This window comes from Aulostomus chinensis, chromosome 12 (assembly GCF_037954235.1).
Source record: "Aulostomus chinensis isolate RoL2024-O1b breed Wild chromosome 12, RoL_Achi_v1.0, whole genome shotgun sequence".
Classification (NCBI taxonomy): domain Eukaryota; kingdom Metazoa; phylum Chordata; class Actinopteri; order Syngnathiformes; family Aulostomidae; genus Aulostomus; species Aulostomus chinensis.
Window position 1 is genome coordinate 4419348 of NC_141331.1, and position 18322 is coordinate 4437669.

The 18322-nt window shown below is 42.9% G+C and overlaps 1 protein-coding gene across 1 annotated transcript in view; it reads right to left on the reverse strand.

Moving 5' to 3' along the window:
- Positions 1-18322, reverse strand: part of ube2f (ubiquitin-conjugating enzyme E2F (putative)) — a 33780-nt gene that overhangs the window by 6569 nt on the left and 8889 nt on the right. The window contains exons 5-9 of the mRNA XM_086219722.1: positions 14915-14982; positions 12488-12558; positions 12139-12196; positions 8514-8546; positions 6924-6986 (exon numbers count right to left, since the gene is read on the reverse strand). Of these exons, the coding sequence (XP_086075848.1) occupies positions 6924-6986; positions 8514-8546; positions 12139-12196; positions 12488-12558; positions 14915-14982 (293 nt within the window). The remainder of the gene's footprint in view (positions 1-6923; positions 6987-8513; positions 8547-12138; positions 12197-12487; positions 12559-14914; positions 14983-18322) is intronic.

The following is an 18322-nucleotide window of genomic DNA, read 5'->3' on the forward strand; positions in this document are numbered from 1 at the left end:
AAATTACTTTGGTGTTCATTAGCTTGGAGAATCCAAGTCAAGTCTGCAGTTGATTAAAACTTGGTAAGTCACGTCTTCTTTTGGGCCCTATTTCACTGCTGGAGGGCAATTATCTCCCCTCTGCTCAGCGATCTGTACAGGTACTCCAAATATGTGGCATCATCAGGGGGAAGGGAATGCAAATGAAACCCTGCGGGTACCAACCACTTCTGTGAAATCTGCTAAAAGTTGGAAACAAAGTAAAGAGAGTCCCATGATATACTCAGTAAACAGGCTGTTCAGAGGGGAGAAAAAGAAGGGGAGAGGAGAAGTGTGAACAGGGATAAAAGAAGAGAGAAAAGACACAACAAAGAATTCAGAGGTGTGGAAGCCACACTTCCAAGTGTTCTCACACTCCAGTTACTCAGGTCGGATTCCGCATGTTTAGTGAAACTGTCAAACTCCTGACATGTCAGCAAGGGCCAGAAAGTGGGATGACAAGGACTTTGCAGTATATACTTGACTAGAATCAAAACACAACAACAGCATTACTGCTAGTGTTTCACATTATGCTCCGTTATTTATTTTCTGTGAATATTTTCCATCATTCCATGATGCTTTGCAGTCTTCCCGGCAGGAAATCTATGCTCAAACTAGTCAGCGCGAAGGCAACTCTGTTTCCACAATTCTGGAAAGCAAATCTGAAACCGAAGTCATCGACCGATCACATGGATTTGAAAGGTAGTCATCAGTCCTGGTTTGTACCACCGGAGTTCCTCGATGAACCAAACACATTTCTACTGTACATTCTCCCATTTGTGTCAATGGTGATCATCAAAAATACAAATCCCGTGTTTAGATGAGCATTTTCGGAAGATCTGCGCGCGTGCAGCGATGCAAAAGTGTGTGAAATTCGATTCTGTCCGCGCGCCAGGCGGCGAGGTGGTGGTGTGGTACACTGCCACACACCACCACCATGTGCGCTCACCTGCAAAGAACCCTCCTTCTACTTCTCTCCCTCGTAGCGCGAAATCCAAAAGCAAAACATGGCTAATCCATCATCTGTCACCTCGTGTGATGCCCATGAGGTTCTCTGCTGCTGTTAGAACGTGTTGTGATCAGCAGGTTATTGGCTGGAGGCGGACTCAGAGGAACCCAACATTTAAAACAGGATGAGTTGTGTGTGAGCAGATCTGAGCAGACTTCTGCGTCTTTAGCAATCTAGATGGGAACGCAACGGTGGAGCGTTTTTAAGTTTTCCACTCTGGGGGGTGGTTACAGTTTTTTACCGTTTCAAGCCAACAAAACGCCATCGCTGTCTAAACCGAAGGCACATCCGTGTCCATATTTTGTCGTTTTCACCCGCGAGCGTTGTCGTGCAAGCAGGGCGTTACTAATAACAGATATCAGTATCGGCCCTGAAAAAACAATATCCATCAACCAATTACAGTAAAGAAGAGTTCTTACGTTTCCTGAAGAAAAACTGCTAAACAGACAATGGTTGAGGAGTAGCACCGAGTACAGATACGCACCCTATCATTTCACAGGCCTGATGTGCATCGGCCCTGGAGAGCAGACCTGCCAGACTGTCCTCGTGCACGAGTGTGTGCTTGACGGCCCATTCACTGTCCCGCCGTCGCTGCGGCTGTGACGACGAGCTGTCACAACATGTACCGAAAATAATGAGGTGACTGGAGACACATTTGACTGCAATATTTATGTGTTGACCTTACAAGATGTGACACTGACAAACTATTACTTTGCTGATTTTTGTTTCGTTTCACAATTTGAAAGTTTTAACACCATTAATTGAAATTAAAAAAATAAATAAAGCTTGAATACCGTATGACTCAAGACAGCAGTTGAATCCATGGATTCTTGATTTAAATACGTTTGAAATAAAGAATTCCTTCATTCACTTGTTCAAGGAGAACCTTGCACACGAGCCCATGACCACTCCCCCGCAGTCTAACATTTTGTCACCATCTCTACACATTAGCACACTCTCTTAATAAAAAAGCACGTCCATTTGCCATCTGTCTGTTCAGCTGTGGTCCACCTCAGGCCGTGTCAGTTACGATTCATCCTCCAGGTACAGCCTCTGAGCCAGAGACCAGAGTCCATGACTGGACTGTTTCACCGCGACATGGACAGCAGATTATCATCCAAAGGCAGAAGAGTTAAGAGTTTGAAGTTCGGCTGCTGCTCTCAGTCTGTTCTGCACTCCATATGGAATTAATAATCAGCGAGCCTTCTTGGTTCTATGATGTCATAACCTTGATTTTCCTGATGTCTTTGATAATGAGCCCCAGCGGGGCCACAACAACCAGTGCTCACAGGCAGAAAGAAAGCTGATAGGAGCAGGTGTGTGTGTGTGTGTGTGTGTGTGTGTGTGTGTGTTTGCTTGACATGATTGACTATTGATTGAGGAGGCTAAGCAACTTGAGAACCTGAGAAAGCAATAAAGGCAGCAAGGTAGAGGGACAAAGAGGGACAGACAGAGGGGACAGAGAGGGAGGAGTGGTGACTGAAATTGACTGCAAGACTTTAGTATGCAGATGGGATGCATGAACTCCGGAGCTTAACTAGTCACCAAACCTCCAAGGTCTCACCGTGCGCTTTCAGAACGGGGCAGTTAATCGATGCTGGGGCTCAGTGCACGATCGAACTGAGATGAAACGATTACTGTTCCTCCTTCTATTTTTGCAATCATTGTCTCATTTTGTCTTATGTTATAAATCCAGCGCCCTCCTTTCTTTACAGCTGTGCCTTCCCCCCACCACTAAAAGCTAAAGTGTGCAGTTAGCCAGGCTGTGCATAACCTACAGCCAAGAAGACAGAAGGAGATAAAACTGATTCATCTGAAACACTTTGGTTTCACCGAGTCTGACGAGGAACAACAAACAGCGAGATGTGGCGTCTGCACCTCCAGGTATCGGCAGCGTTTCTACTCGGGTCGTAACCGTGGAGCTGAAGCACGCATCTGCGTTTGGACAATTCTGAGATTTGGCTCGAAACAAATGTAGAAACAAGGGAGGTTGTTTTTTGGGGGGGTTTTTTGACATTGAGTCCATGTGCGACAAATAAACGCATTATTTTCTGCATTTTAAAAACTAAGAAGACACATTACGTGAGGTTTATCTCACTCATGCCATGGCTCAATGATGTGTGGGATGTTATTGATGCCCCTCAAGAAAACTCAATATTTGTGGTCTCCAGAAGCTGTAATGAGATCTGTGCCCTCGCATGTCATAAGCTAGTCACTGGGCAACTAGCAGCGTAATTTAGCTACAGATACATAATGAGATGAATACATTCTAAACATTCACCGGCTGAATGACTTATCTTAGCTTAACCGAGCTCCCTGTGGGAAGCAGGCTAACGCAGCTGCTGTCAGGCTCCTTTAGCTTCTACAAACAGCTGAATCGAAGGGGTAAATTTATCCATCGTTCAAGCGACGTATTTCACCGCAAATGAGCACCTTACCGGAAAAACACACAGAGTCACACACACTGACTTCGTTCTGCTTCGTGAGCTGTGTGATCATTTCAGGCAACTGACTGGAATTAGTGTGTTGCCAACAATAGAGTCGCAGTTTTCTCTGGTACACCAACTACACAAGAGCCGTGATGATAACTACAGACCTCCAGTACCATTGTTTGACTTGATTTTACTCAAATTTCTAGTTGCTGGTCGGTCACCATGGTCAGATTTATCTGCCATAAACTGGAATCTGCAGATAAAGCCTGCCGGTCAGCTGAGTGACTGACGCCTGCTGATTTTACAGCGCGCAAGTGCAGCACTGCCAGCACTTCTCAAAATAAAAGTAGAGCAGTGTGCCTGTAAATTGGGCCCTGAGAGAAGACTTGTTTATACCCCTGGGTCAAAGAAGTTTATCAGTAAATTAATGCCAGAGGGGATTTCTAACAGATATGTGTAAAAAAAATTGGGTTTGAAAATGAATGAATCTTGTGAGTTAATTTTACTTTTTCCTTTTGGCTGTGGAAGAGCATCGGTCTGAATAACGTCGTCGTAGCGAGATCTATATCTAAATAACCCAAACTTCCAATAATTATGCAACTGATTATGTGGTCTGACACAATTAATCTGAGTTTATGTAATCAAAAACAAGGATTTATTGGCTCTTGCTTTATGAAAGGCTCTCAAATGCCACTCTCCTCCTACACCTGCTAATAGTGACTCATCTCAACAATCCTAACCTTTGACAAGCTGGCAATTAGTTTGTGACACACACATGCACACACGTGCGCGCGCACACATACACACACTTTCCCTCTCTCTCACACATACACAAAGGTAATAAGGTCACATGACAACCATTTTCATGCACTGCTGCAACACCATATTGCAACAGGTGAAAGGTTATGCCAAAAGTTAAATACTGTGCTATACAATACTTTTACTTCACCTCAACTCAGGCTCTCAGTTATAATTTTCCGCTTGGCAACCCGGCAAAACACAGAGAAAATCGGTTTTAAACCCATTTTTCTTCCTGCGTGATCGACTGATAAAGAGTGGAACATTCTGACATGACACACAGGACAGAAATGAGCGTGACGCGGCTCGTGAGGAGAGATGGAGGCAATCATTTCAGAACCAGTTAGCTTGGGTGTATATCTTTGAGGAAGATCTCGCATACTTGAGGAGGATAGATAGCCCGCAAATCTAGCAACTCAAGACAAAATCTGAAAGGTTAAGGTATAGTGAAGAAAACAGACACACAAACTGGTTTGGTGCGCAGAAATATGTTCTGAGAAACACAAAACCCCACAGGCACAAAGGAGGGAGTCGTGGGGGTTGAGAAAATACAGAGGTCCAGTTTAGAATGCTGATTTGACTTCCAAATTCTAGAGCCTGCTGTCTACTGCAGAGGAGAAGAAGCAAATGGTTGTTCAACAGGAAGCTTTTTTTAAAAAACACCAAATGCATGCCATTCTCTGCTCAGAAAGGTGCAGTGTGCTCTTTGTCTTCAGCCCACTGTAGCTGAGTAAAGCACTCTCAACTGATGATCACATCATGCTACCAGCAAAATACCTGCTGCACACAGGGAGTCTGACAGCCGCACTTCCTGCAAAAACTGCCTGCCAAATACATTTTTATGTGGGCTACGGACAGAAGGTAGGGTGGAGATAGAGTAATGAACAGGACCGTTCATTTGAGGCTCCACGGGAAAACTTGAACCATCTGCAGGTCAGTGAATAATGACCGATGGATCCCCCGATGCTGAATATGCAGACAGAAACACAGAGCTGGATAATAAAAAAAAAAAATTTAAAAATCCAAATGTGAATGGGGGGTTTCACTGCAGCACAGAGGCACTTTTCCACAGCGCCTACACCAAATAAACATTCAAAATTATGCAAAGTGTCTCCTGCAGTGTGATTTACAGTCGCATGTGTGTCAGAGCTGCGCTGAGGGTGGGGCTCAGCACTTCAGACGCACACACTCAGCCAGCAGGGAGGCTGAGGTGGATGAACAGAACCATTTTAAGTGAGAGATAAAGTTTGACTCGGGTCAAAAATAGTCCACGCTCTTCAATGCAATAAAAGCTTTGCCAGTAAGAGTATTCTATCAAACAAAGTATTCAGCAAGCATAAACATGCTGAAATGTGGTATTTTTAACTGCTTAGTCCAAGTTGTTATGAACAAGTTGCCTGTATGGCTCAACTGTTAAGTTTGGTTTCACACTGATCTTGCCAAATTCTTGTAAACATAGCTAATGTCTGAAACACAGCGGCAGAAAGAAGTTGACAAGATCCGAAATATGACTGTTTACAATTTTAGATTTGTTTCCAGTGAATTATTAATGTTTATAAACTGTTGCAGCACGGGAAAAGAGGAACACCAGTGAGCTCATGGTCACGTTACCCTTCAGCAAAGCATATCTGAGCACCACCATATCTGACAGACCACTGGCCATGCTAGGCTCCACAGAGAGGAAGGTGAGCGTAATCATGCTGTTGACAGTTGTGTGAGCGAACTTGAGAGTTCATTTGTAGGAAACTCTTAAATAATGATGGAAAAGAAAGAAGCAACACACAAATAACTGATGAATGTTTACGTCAAAGACAGAGGGCTCCTATTTTCAGCCCCTTTCACACTGCACCAAAAACGCGAGTCAGCACAGGTTTTTGGGCACTCTGAAAGGGTCGGCTCAGCATTTCGACCCACATCGACCCACTCGCCAAGGGACGCGGGTGTTTAGCGGCTTGGCTCGGCTCGCCTGCGGTATGAAAAAGGCAACCTGCGTCGTCTCAGGTTTCACGCGACCTTCCTGTCGCATCCTGATTTTGTCAGGCTTCGACTGTAGCTTCTTCAGCTCCCTTCCAGACAAGCCACACCTTCAACTTCCTTTGCTGCATTCGCGCTCAGACATTTTCCAATCCGCGCCGACTTTGTATGATTTGCAAAAGAGACGACACAGCAATGCACACAACGACAACGCTAACATTCGACTCAACGACGTCCATGTTGTCGCTTGTTTACCTCTCAGTGTTCCGGTGCACGTTTATGTGAAATGATGATGTTGTCAGCGCGATGACGTACGAGAGAGCAAAACACAGGCACGCAGCCGTCACAGCGGGAGTTCAGACCCGGGTCTTCTGGAAGCCTGAATGCGCCCAAATGCTGAGCAAACGCGGGTTTTTGACACGCGTTTTTCAGTGTGAAAAGGGTATTATAAACAGGGGGCAGAGGCTTTGCTCTAGTCTGAGAAAGTTGCCTGGCTTACAAATGGTTTTTGTTACAAATAAAGTGGACAAATTGATTGGACACGCTCCAAATACACTTGCACTAGACCATGAAATATATATATGGTTTAATTAGGGCCCTGTGATTCATGAACCAGAGGTAAATATGTTGTTGGGGGTGCTCTGAATGTGTGTACCCATCTTCTCACACTCATCAGAGTTGCCATAGCTCACCTTGTCTCTTAAATGATGTTCTGCCGCATCGATGTTCAATGGATCATCAAAGTTCAACAGGTCCTGCAGCAGAAGACAAGACAGGATGAAATCAGTGCGAAGACGGTTCAAGAGTGCTCCTTTTCTTCTTTCTGCTCCCTGATGATAAAAATGGCTGCTCGGAGATACGTTTCCCACTTTGGCACATTTTGCTCCTCCTGTTGTCTTAATATCGCCACGCAGGAAGAGGAGTGAGAATGAGAGATAAAAAAAAAAAAAGAGGCCGGCTGGAGAGGTTGTTTCTTGGTAACGAGGTAAGGTTTAGGGCATGACCGCGCGTCACTGCAGATTACCATCACCATTATCATCGCGGACGCAGAGCCGACCTCAGGGTAAACAGGGAGATTTCCCCCAACGTAACTGATGACAGTTTAATGCAGGCTTGAATCTCAGCAAAGCAAACGTTGGATGAGCTAAATACATTTCGTTTAGCAGCAAACAAGCTGATTGTGTTGGTAGCCCACTACTGAAATAATCTCTACAGAAAACCAACACAATTCAAAAATGTGATGTGTTCTCCATCCTCATCGTTTTGTTTTGTTTTGTTTTGTTTTTATTCGCGGTGACAGGAATTTGTGGAGAATTACTATCCAACGCTGGGTGTTCTTACAACGCTGTCACAGGCACATATCCAGCTGCTGAAGAATAATAAGACATTGAAATTTCCTTGTTTATGCTTCCTTATGATCCCAACGCTTTCTTCATAATGAGAAAGACTACGTCCCCGAACATTAAAAATGATGGCCGTACTACAGTGGTAGAGATGAACAATGGCCTTGTTTAATTTGATCAGAGTTTGGACTGATGCCATTGGTTTGACCTACATTTGTCAATTTTAATAAAAACTTTGTTTGTGTGGACTTATTTACCCATGAGGTGAATCCCCAGTGATTCCCATCAACACACAAGAGAGCAATCTGGTCATTAAAATTCTTCAGGGAAAATACTTTTTTTCCTCTCTCTCTCTTCTAAAAGCTTCAAGCTACTGAGCTCTGATCTAAACATTCACCAGGCTGAACATAGTTACTTTCTGACACACAAGATCTGAGACCGTTTTATTTTTCCTATCATGACTGTGCCGATATCTTCATGTATGAACTTACAGGTTACCCCTAGGACAGCTCCAGGAGTCTTTGTATATCAGGCCGCGTCCTGCCAACAGGAAGCTCTCAGCGCCTCGTCATGTGTGGCATTAATGCTGATGACAAGTTTTTGATATTGGTGTAAGTTTCATTTATTGTTATATGAATCAAGCACTGGGAAAAAAATTTAAAGTGTTCATTTCATTAGATTAAGTGACAAATCAAGAAGGAACCTACTGCTACACTGCGTTACTGCTCATCACATCAATTCAGGTAAACTTGCTCCCATCTGCTCAATGGGAAACCAAAGGAGGCATCAGATTACTTTGTTTTTAAAGTTCTGATAAGCAGAATCAAGCGCGGAGTACTTCGAGCAGGTCTCGCTGGAGCGGCACCAGCAGTCCCTCGTTCCCAACAGGCACGGATTGAACAGAAGCTATAGGTGTTTTAATAAAGGAAACAAACTTACAGTAAACAATGAGTTCAGTCCCCAGACCACATCCTAGAAGAAGACAAATACAAGAGAATTAAGGACTGTCACAGTGGCAGCGGACTGTACATAAACAGAACACATGCACGCACGCACGCGACGGAGGCCCGCAACAATTCGGTTCTAACAGCAACGAAGAGCACAGCACACTCACATAGGAAGAATGTCCCGATGACGGCTTTGTAACCAAACCCTCCACATCTAATTATATTTGTGCAGGATTGTATATGAAATAATGGTTAACATATTGTAAAACGTCACTGGATTACCAAAGTAAAGCAGGCTACCAGATAAAAATGTGCCAAGTGAGGCTCAAAGGTGCATTTTTTATTCGTGGGGGGGGGGGTTAATGAATGAATTTATAATTTGAAACAACCACAGAAGGAGCCTTAGTTGGAACCATGTGAATTGAGGAACATGTTCTTCAACCATGTGAATTGAGGAACACGTTCTTCAACCATGTGAATTGAGGAACACGTTCTTCAAATGTCTCAAATTGATTCATTTTGCTGTTCAAATCAGTCCAGCTACTTGCTGGGGAGGCATGTAAACAAGCTGTGAGTGGAGGCATGCAGGAACAATGACAAACCACCGCTTTGCCTGCAGAAGTATAACAAACATTGTCACAGTGTTTGGCTCTACAACTTAGCAAAGTAGCTCTGCCTAAAAACACAAGAGCACAAAAAAAAAGGGTAGAGTTTATCTATTTTGTGCTGGGTACTTTGCAAATGTACACTGTGATGAAATTAGCATAAGAGATATTATTCCAAATGTGTTGTGTGTTGTGTGTGTGTGTGTGTGTGTGTGTGTGTGTGTGTGTGTGTGTGTGTGCGCGCAGCAGCTGAAGTAGAGAAAAGTGGCGACCAGTGGCGGACTGACTCACCCACTCGAAGACTAACAATCCTTTCTGACTCACAGCTTTTTGCACTTTCTGCTACACTATTATGTGTGCTCGGCGTGACATTTGCTGAAACACCTGCACCCGAGCCCAGCCGTCCTCACACGTGTGACCACAACAACATTTCAGAAAACAACAGCAGCCTGGAGCAGGCACATACATACAACATGTCAACTCTGCTGCTGTCAGGGGTAGAAAACGTTGACCAAGACAGGCCATCATTAAGACACCATCAAAGTGACGCAGAGAGCTTTTTCTAAATGCACTGGGCCGTTTTGGAAGTCAGGGCTTTTTTTCTTCCTTGAAGTGTCTTTTCAGATTTGTGCAAAGAAAAACAAACATCCAGGAAAAAAAAAAATCTATTTACAAGACAATGCTGCAGCACATGAATGATTTATGATTTCAAAGCTCAAGTCTTTGAAATGATTGAAACAAACTTCACACGCTAACCAAACCAAGAATAAACTCCTCAGTTAATAACCAGCAGCTGAGTGGCCACGTTCAGACACAGGCTTTGTGCCATCAGTGGAAGGTCTGTCCAAGATAATAGCTGCAGCAGACAATCAGAGACAGAGGGGATTTAAATAAATCCAAAATTTAGTGTTGCCAAGGGCACTCTGACTATAAATGAATCGCAAATATAAAATTGAAACCCAGTTTGCTTTCCTCTGCGCATCTCCCTCCAAGACATGCCGCCTTTAAATGACTTTTCAATAGAAAATCGGTGTTGATTTGAGTGCCAGGATAAACAACTTGTTGCATTTTTTTTTTGGTGGATTATAGGGCCAGAATATTCAATCAAAGCACTTATAATGTGACGGTATATGACAATGCAATCACTGTTCCCTAAATTCAATTCAGAAATGAAACATCATATTTGACCATAGTCTTGTGTTTGTAGTGTGCATATCAACAAAAACAAGAGCAGAGCAACAAGTTATTGTCCTCCGTCTAGATTTGGCTGGGACGTCTTTCGCTCTCATCAATTCCTGCCTTGACTGGTGACCACATCGCCGTGTTCAGAGGTCCGTGGCCTCGTACCTCCAAGCGGCAAAGCAACCCTGGAGTTAGCAAACGTGCACGAGGTGCAGCAGAGTTCTCAAAAGTCTGTTTTCTGTCTTTATAAATAATGGAGCTGTGCGGATGCAAAAGTGGTCAAATATGTGTGTTTTCAGAGGAAGTCTCAGTGTGGCCTGAGGAAGGTGAGACAGTCGATGCCTTTACAAAAACACGCCAGTCCATTTCCAAACTGAGGTGGGACAGAAAACTGACACTGCCAAATATCATCTTAATTCATCTGGCAACAACTTATCAATAAAAGCAAGTGCTGACACCTTAAGAGTTTTGGTGTGATTAATGAGAGCAAGTTACCCCGCAGATCTCCATCTGTTCCTTGTGTGTATGTGTGTGTGTGTGTGTAGGCGCCATCATAGATGGATTGATAGAATAATCCTGTTGATATCAATATCTAGGGACAAGTACTATTGGTTACTCATATTGTCTCACTCCAACTCCCGAAGGCGACTGGACCCAACACGAACATCACTGCAGGTTCCCTCCATGACAGGCGCATCCCAGCGCAGTGATGGAGAGGAACACTGACTTCAGTCAGTGCAGACGAGCTGTGATATGCTGCCATTAACATGCAAGGCTGAGTCTCACCATAAAACTATATTTATTTTTTATACCCTGGTTGTCATCAAAGATCATTTGAGTCACATCTTCAATGGGCATAAGAGAGGGCGTCCTTGCTTTAAACTCCAGGATCAGTCTCTTAAGAGTTTGCTGTATTAAGTCAAGGGCAGGAGACAACAAGTGGAGGAGCTCTTATTGCAGTAGAAAAGCTCTTCATAGGGACGTCAACGTTACTCAGCTCCAGCACCGATGCTTCCTGGTGTCATGGAGGAGTCTCTGTACATCGACGGCCCTGAGGAATAGTTGGCACACCTTCACTGGCCCAGTGGTTCTCTGTTTTACATTAACGACTGCACATCAAGTCAGTAGGCTTCACCTCCTCCACGACTGAACACAATCCAGTCCAAATCCCAAAGATCCAGCAGCGCTTCCAGTGGTCCACATGGTTCTGACACCGTTTATAAAGTCAATAACTGCTACGTCAAATATCATCACCATCATCATCATCACCCCCACCTTTACAGACAAACAGTTCATCACTGTTTCCAGGCTGCATGATGACACTGGCAGATTCTGCTCATTTTCTGGATATATGATTATCGGTTGGAGGGCAGACGCTTACGTCGGCCCACGTTTGCTCAGGTCTCTTCTCATTTGACGTCGTCTGCTGTGGTAATGTGTGATTCATGAGCTTTTCCAAATGTTTTGGAAATGAAGAAACTTTACGCTACTTTTTTCAAATCAACAATGTTTTCATGTGTTTTTTTAATGAGTGCTAAAATGTGAATAACATTTAAACTTGTTTTTATACAGAAAAAGAACTGTGAATATCAACCGTGGGCCCAAGTCCGTTGTAAAATATTGGCAAATCACATACCTGCAGGTATCATCATGAGTCATCATGGTGTCTCTTTTAAAACTAAACACTCACTAAAACTGTGGAAAGACAGATTGCAATCTGACTTGAAAGCCTCCTGTCCAGTTCAATCTATAATCCATGATGAACAAACGCAAATGTTACAGTACAGAAGAGGCGCGTGACTTCCTCCTTTAACGATTTTTTTTATTTACCTTTAACGTTCTGGTGGGAGCCCAGCCCGTGCCATCGATAGAGTGTTCCCGCAATAAGCTGCAGACATAAAAATGGAAACTCAGTCATTTATTTTGTGGGTGTAGCGTGTGTCTGAACGAAAACCTGAAGTCCTTATTCTGTTGATGAAAGCGTACTGTTAGAGGATAGGATTGGCGACGTCTCTCCATTATTTCATCCCTTTAGAGTTCAGGTTATGAGTGACGATGGATGTAGGAAAGGTTTCTTATGCTTTTCTTTTATTATTATTTCTTATTTCTTACCCTGAAGAATGACAAATTCAATCAAATAAAAAGCTGCTTCTGCGGGGAAAAGTTGTGAATTTATTACCTGAGACAAATCTCTCCACTCTCTGTGATATTGGGATGCCATATTCTGGTCAAACATCTCACTTTAGGAGGCTACAGACGAAGGGAGAGAAAAGCAAGAATGAGATCATTTTTATTTATTACAAAACCCAACTTTTAATAACTGTGTGTTTACCAGTCAGAGAATCTTACCACGCTGAAAGTCTCAACAAACTGTAAATGCAAGCGACTCCAGGTTGCTGCTGATGCAGTGAAACGTGTTTTCACTGCTGAGCTTTTATTCTTTGCTTCTCAACAATAAGTTCAAAAAATGGGCTTAAAGCGGGACTGTTGTAACTACGCTGCCACTGCAGACGCAAGACTGTCTTTCAATAGGAATCATAATCCAACCCTCCTCCTCAGAACAGCACAGCATCAAGTGTAGATCTTCAACGTTACATAGACGATCTTGTAATTATCTGTTAAGTGCATTATCTTTGGTAAGCTGTGTCGACATGTGAGCCTGGAGACACCTTCCACGGCCCCTGACGTGGGGATTTATGTCAGTGTGAGGACAGATTTGCTTGGTCCAAAATCTGCAGTGACCCCCCCCCCCCCCCCCATTCCAAGTGCTGCTCATTTTGAGGGTTAGTGTCAGAGAGGGGCAAATCTTTGAGTAGGACCAAACCATCGCACGACAAACTTAAACAATGGTGTGAAGGAGTATCCTCTGGGACTGGATTAGCTTTTGCTCTGGCGCTTCACTCTGGAGCAGCAAATCAGCAGCCCTCGCTTCTGAGCCTGCACTTGGTCTGTCTCTGATTTGAGGGAGAATCGCAGGGCCGACCAGGAACTCCCCCTGGATCAATTTGGCTCACTCTGTTTTGAGACACCCTTCATCATAGCAGAGGTTCTGGCGTGTGAGGACACAGAGTGTTGGTGGTCGAACTGGGACGCGGTAATACCGTCACTGTGCAAGATGCAACCATGAAACTTTACAGACGGGAGATCCAAAGGAAGCCAGAGGTATAAGATGGGTGTTAAAGCGGAACCAGGAGCTTCCCGTTAACTCATTTTGACAGTTTGTGCCTATCAGCACATTTAGGACACTGCAAATCTGACTCAACAGGAAGATTTTTGAAAGAATTTTGTAGTTTTTTTTTTTTTTGAGCAGATGTGATGCACTCAGCCCTGAACATGTGCTGTTTACATGTGTTTATCACACAAATTCACCAGGCTGGAAGTGCAGCTAAAGTGATAATTGTGCTCTCAAACTCAGCTGAAGTGGCATTTTGGGGAGGATTTGGAAAAATAATGGCAGGAGACACAATGACAGAGGTTAATTATTTATTTTGACGGATTAACTAACATTACGCAATTTGCGACTGTCTTAAAAATCAAGTGTAAACAAACGACAAATTGGATTTATAATAGCTGCAGGAAATGTTGTGGTGTTAAGAATATCCACGAACTTACCAGTATTGGAAATTCCTACCTCCAAATATCTGCCCCAAGAGTAGGGCTCTAAATATATGAATCACCCGTTATAAAATTACTCCCCATAAAGCAACAAAACACTGACACGAAAGGTGAGTTCACTTATCAGTGCGCGCCAGATGCTCTGAAGAACATCAGACACTCAACACTTTTATTAAAATTCTTAAGAATTCTGTATCTTTAACAAATAACATTCAACTGGCCTGAATTGCTTTGACTGAGGCGACATATCATTCAACCCTTTTAACATTTTCCTAATCTCATAATAAACATTTATTAGTATTTACTGATCTCTTTATTTATCAGGAGCCAAGTGCAATAAAACACATAAATGCTGCTAGTAGATGCGTTGTCCCAGATTTAGCTTGATCTTATCTTTGTCTGCAGTGACTTGGCAAGTTACAATTAGAACTTTGATGTAATAACAGTAAAGTTACACATCACACAACACGACGTGTGTTGCTACTCTCAACTCATTTATAGTCCTATTAACACCTAGCAAGACCGTAATATTCTCCATTTTGATGAGAACCTTATGAGGGCGTTTGAAGAGGGAAAAAAAACTCGAGGCAGAGACAAAAGCTCAGAAAACACACAAAAGAAACAGACCCACAAATAACAGGACGTAAACATGCTGGCACGGTGAGATAAACGCGCGCTGTTAGAATGAATGGAGGCAGGAGTGAGTGGAATACACATGAAGGTCAGGAGGAAAACTCTGCACACCGGTTGTTGTTGGAAATCCACCACCATTTGTTTGTGCCACAACATTGTTTTTGTTGCCAGCAGCAGATAATTAGCAAGCAACAATGTTACAATATGACTGCAATCCCTGCAGCATTCCTGCAAAACTCTTTAAAAGGCCAAAGGAATAATTTACTGATTACAACCACACTGGCAGTCACATACGCACACAAGCAGACACACAAATTGACTCTTCAGTCCAACAAATTAAGGATGATAAAGCACTCACCACCATGTTATAGGCTTCTGGGACATCTATTTCAAACTGAAACCTTCCACTTTGGTAGTAACCCTCATCTGGAAGGAGACAAAGACAGAAGGAGAGTTTCTGTAACCTACAAAAAAAAAAAGGTATCATTTTCTGAGCACCGTCTACCAGCAAGGGTTGAAAATGTGTCATCTGGACTTCTGTGGAAGCTTGTTGTGACCTGGAAAAACTGTCCTTGACGACATCGTCTCCAACACAAAGTCCCACGGCTCACGCCACAATTTGACAACAGCCTGAGATTTTGATGTTGTTTTTCCTTTTTTCTGATGTGACCTCAAAAGAATTGGAAGTAAATTTCTGCACTCACAAGCACAGGCTGACTGCATGTTAGGAGAAGAATTTCCTCTATCAAATATGAAACTGGAATGGTCACATCGCCGTTGCGCGCTACCGTGGGACTTTGCTCGTGCGTGTGTGATGTCACAGGAACCACGGAGCAGACGTTAGACACTCCATGAACTCCATGGTCTGCCTGATTATTCGAAAGGTAAACACTAGAATTACATGAATCATATTTGGCCCCGTGCAGCACGCCGGCTGCTGCCAGACGAAGGTGCACGGCAGCCAACAGTTTAACAAGGATCAATTGATTTTGCCTGATGACCTTTTGGTTTTCTGGCCTGTCATTTCACCAGTCCACAGTCGGAATCCAACAGCTCTCACGTCACCGATATCGCACTGAAGACTGAACCCAAAGATCATTTCGAGGAAAAGAATCTCAGGCTTGGAAACTCAGGGGAGTCGAGGGATGATGAGCGACCTTTGAGCATAGCCTCACTGTTATCATCTACCATTTTGCCATAGGTGTCATTTACACTGACGACACGTCTCCACTGTTACAGCATCGAAAACAAAGGATGGATGGATTCAAAAGAAGCAAATAAGAACCACCTAAGTATTGCGATTCTTTTTCCAATTTAACTTTATCCTCTTACTGCTCTGCACTCTGACTTGATAAGCAGCCACGAGTTGCTGCAGCCAGTTAACTTCACTTAAAAAAAAACAGTTTTTTATTCCATTGTGTGTTTCACTGAATTCCTCTCTTTTGTATGCTGTCCACAGTTTTGAAACATCAGTTTGGAAACCAATGTGTGATTTCAAAGGTTAGCACTTGTACTATGTGACATTTTCAGGAGCTCAATTCATTTCGGCTGGTGGATGATTAAACCTTTTCCCTCAGTCCACCCTTAAAAATACGAGTACACCGAGTATGGTGAGAGTCACAAATCCAGAGTTTTTCAGAGGAAAATTAACACAAATTAAAGAGATTCCAAGTGTTTTCAGCTTCCCGTAGCAATGGGCAAAAAACATCAATTATGCATCTGTAATCAACAGCACTCCCACACACCAGAAGGAGCGAGCAGTGCACCTTTGTCCCTTTGATGAATGCAACACTAGACACATCCAGAACAGAAAGACGCATTGTTGACAAGATATAAAAGACCACAAGTGGATACTGTCAAGATTGGAACTCCTCCTCCTTCTTTTTGAAAGGCGAATGCAGATTTTTTTTATTTATTTATTTTTTTTAAACTATAAAAATGTTATTCTTGCTCTGCAAAGCCTCCGCAGCCCTGGGAAGAACATATGTGATGAAGACCAAATAAAACCACAGCCATGTTCCCAGGGTGTGGACAGGCAGACACTGCACATCATGCTGAAAGATGTCAGAACAGCACAAGATACCATGAGATTACAGCATTCATGATAAACTTGAGTCGACTGTTGTTTTATCAACATTGAAGGCACAAGAGAACGCGAAAGACTGAAACAAGACGGACTAATCTTGACTAAAAGCAGCGTGCAAGCCTGGAGCCATAAATTCTCTGCAAAACAATGATATTATCTCAGACAAACACCCCCCCCCCCTTGTAGTTGTTTCTGTCCTGACAGACTACAACTACCCTCCCTTGTACTGTGTGTATAACTGTAGACTGTGTAACTACTATGACTGCTCGATGCTGAAAAACTGCTGCTGCTGTTTCTGTCATTATTCTCATTTTCTCTGAAAAAGGCAACAAATGCTTCTTTTCCTGAGTCTGTGGAGAGCAATATTCCAATTTGAATCAAACTGTTCTCGTTAGTACTTGATGGCGATCAGGATTATTTCTTTTTTTGAATCAATAGTAACTTTTGCACAGCCCTCGGGACATACAGTATTTCACTGTCATTTATGTTGATAGTGCAAAGAAATCCACAAAATACAGTGATACAGATCTAAATCTATGAAACCCACCAACTGCACTTCTGCTTTAACGTTCTTATTAGGCGTGTGGCAAGATACGGTGGATAACGTGAGGCTCACACTGCCAGCTGTTAAACAGAGGCAACACTGAGCAAGAGGAGAGCGACACATAAAGGGGAAGAAAGGTTAAACAAGAGACGTCAGCCAAAATAATAAAAAAAGGAAGACAGGAAAAGGATGAGCGTGTGTGTGTGTGTGTGTGTGTGTGTGTGTGTGTGTGACAGAGGATGTGAATAATTGAACAAGTCTCTGGGAAGGCAGCCTCCTTCTCCTTATCAACTTCTCTTAACAAAAAATGTCACCAAACTTCTCCTCTAATTGCTGATCTTTGCTTTTCTGCAAAGATTTTGCTTACAAAGCCCTTTGTGAGGACTAAGCCGAAGTTACAATGCCTATTCAGGTCAGAGGGAGACGGATGAATCACACACATGCACTTACACACAACGCCTTGAACAGTCCAGATTTTTTCAATGAAAGCACTACCAACTAAACAATTTAAGTATCAGATCATTTTAGTTTAGAAAAAAAATTAATCCTGCACGCTGCAGCTCATTACAAATTTACCAGAAATAATTAAAAAAACAAATTAATCGGCGACAAACTAATAAAGTTTCAAAAATGCAAGAACAAATTAAATAAAATGAAATAAGTCTGAGTGAAAATGAACATTTAAAAAAATGTACAAAATTGAGTATAAATCATGATTAAACACAATTGTAACTTTGAGTCTTCTGACTATTTCAGATTTTTGTTGGTTTGACCCAACTTGTAGTGAGCCAGGCTGATCAAACAGTCCAACGTCCACCTGTCATTGAGTGTGTCTTTCTACTGCATATACAACTGCTCTATCAATCACAGCCTGTGTTCCCCTTTTAGAAAAAAATCAGAAATAATGCTTTGCAGTTGCGTCACTCCCCATTGTGTGACTGTCACAGCGAACTTGACCTTCAACCACCAAAATATTTCAAGTTCATCCTTGAATCCAAATGGATATTTGTACCAAGTTTAAACAAATTGGGGTGTTGGTTCTCCAGATGCAACAGACGGCTGGACAGACATCCCAGCACATACTGCAGAGCCTCAGAAGTGCACAAGTTCAAATCCTGTGAAATGACCAACCACAA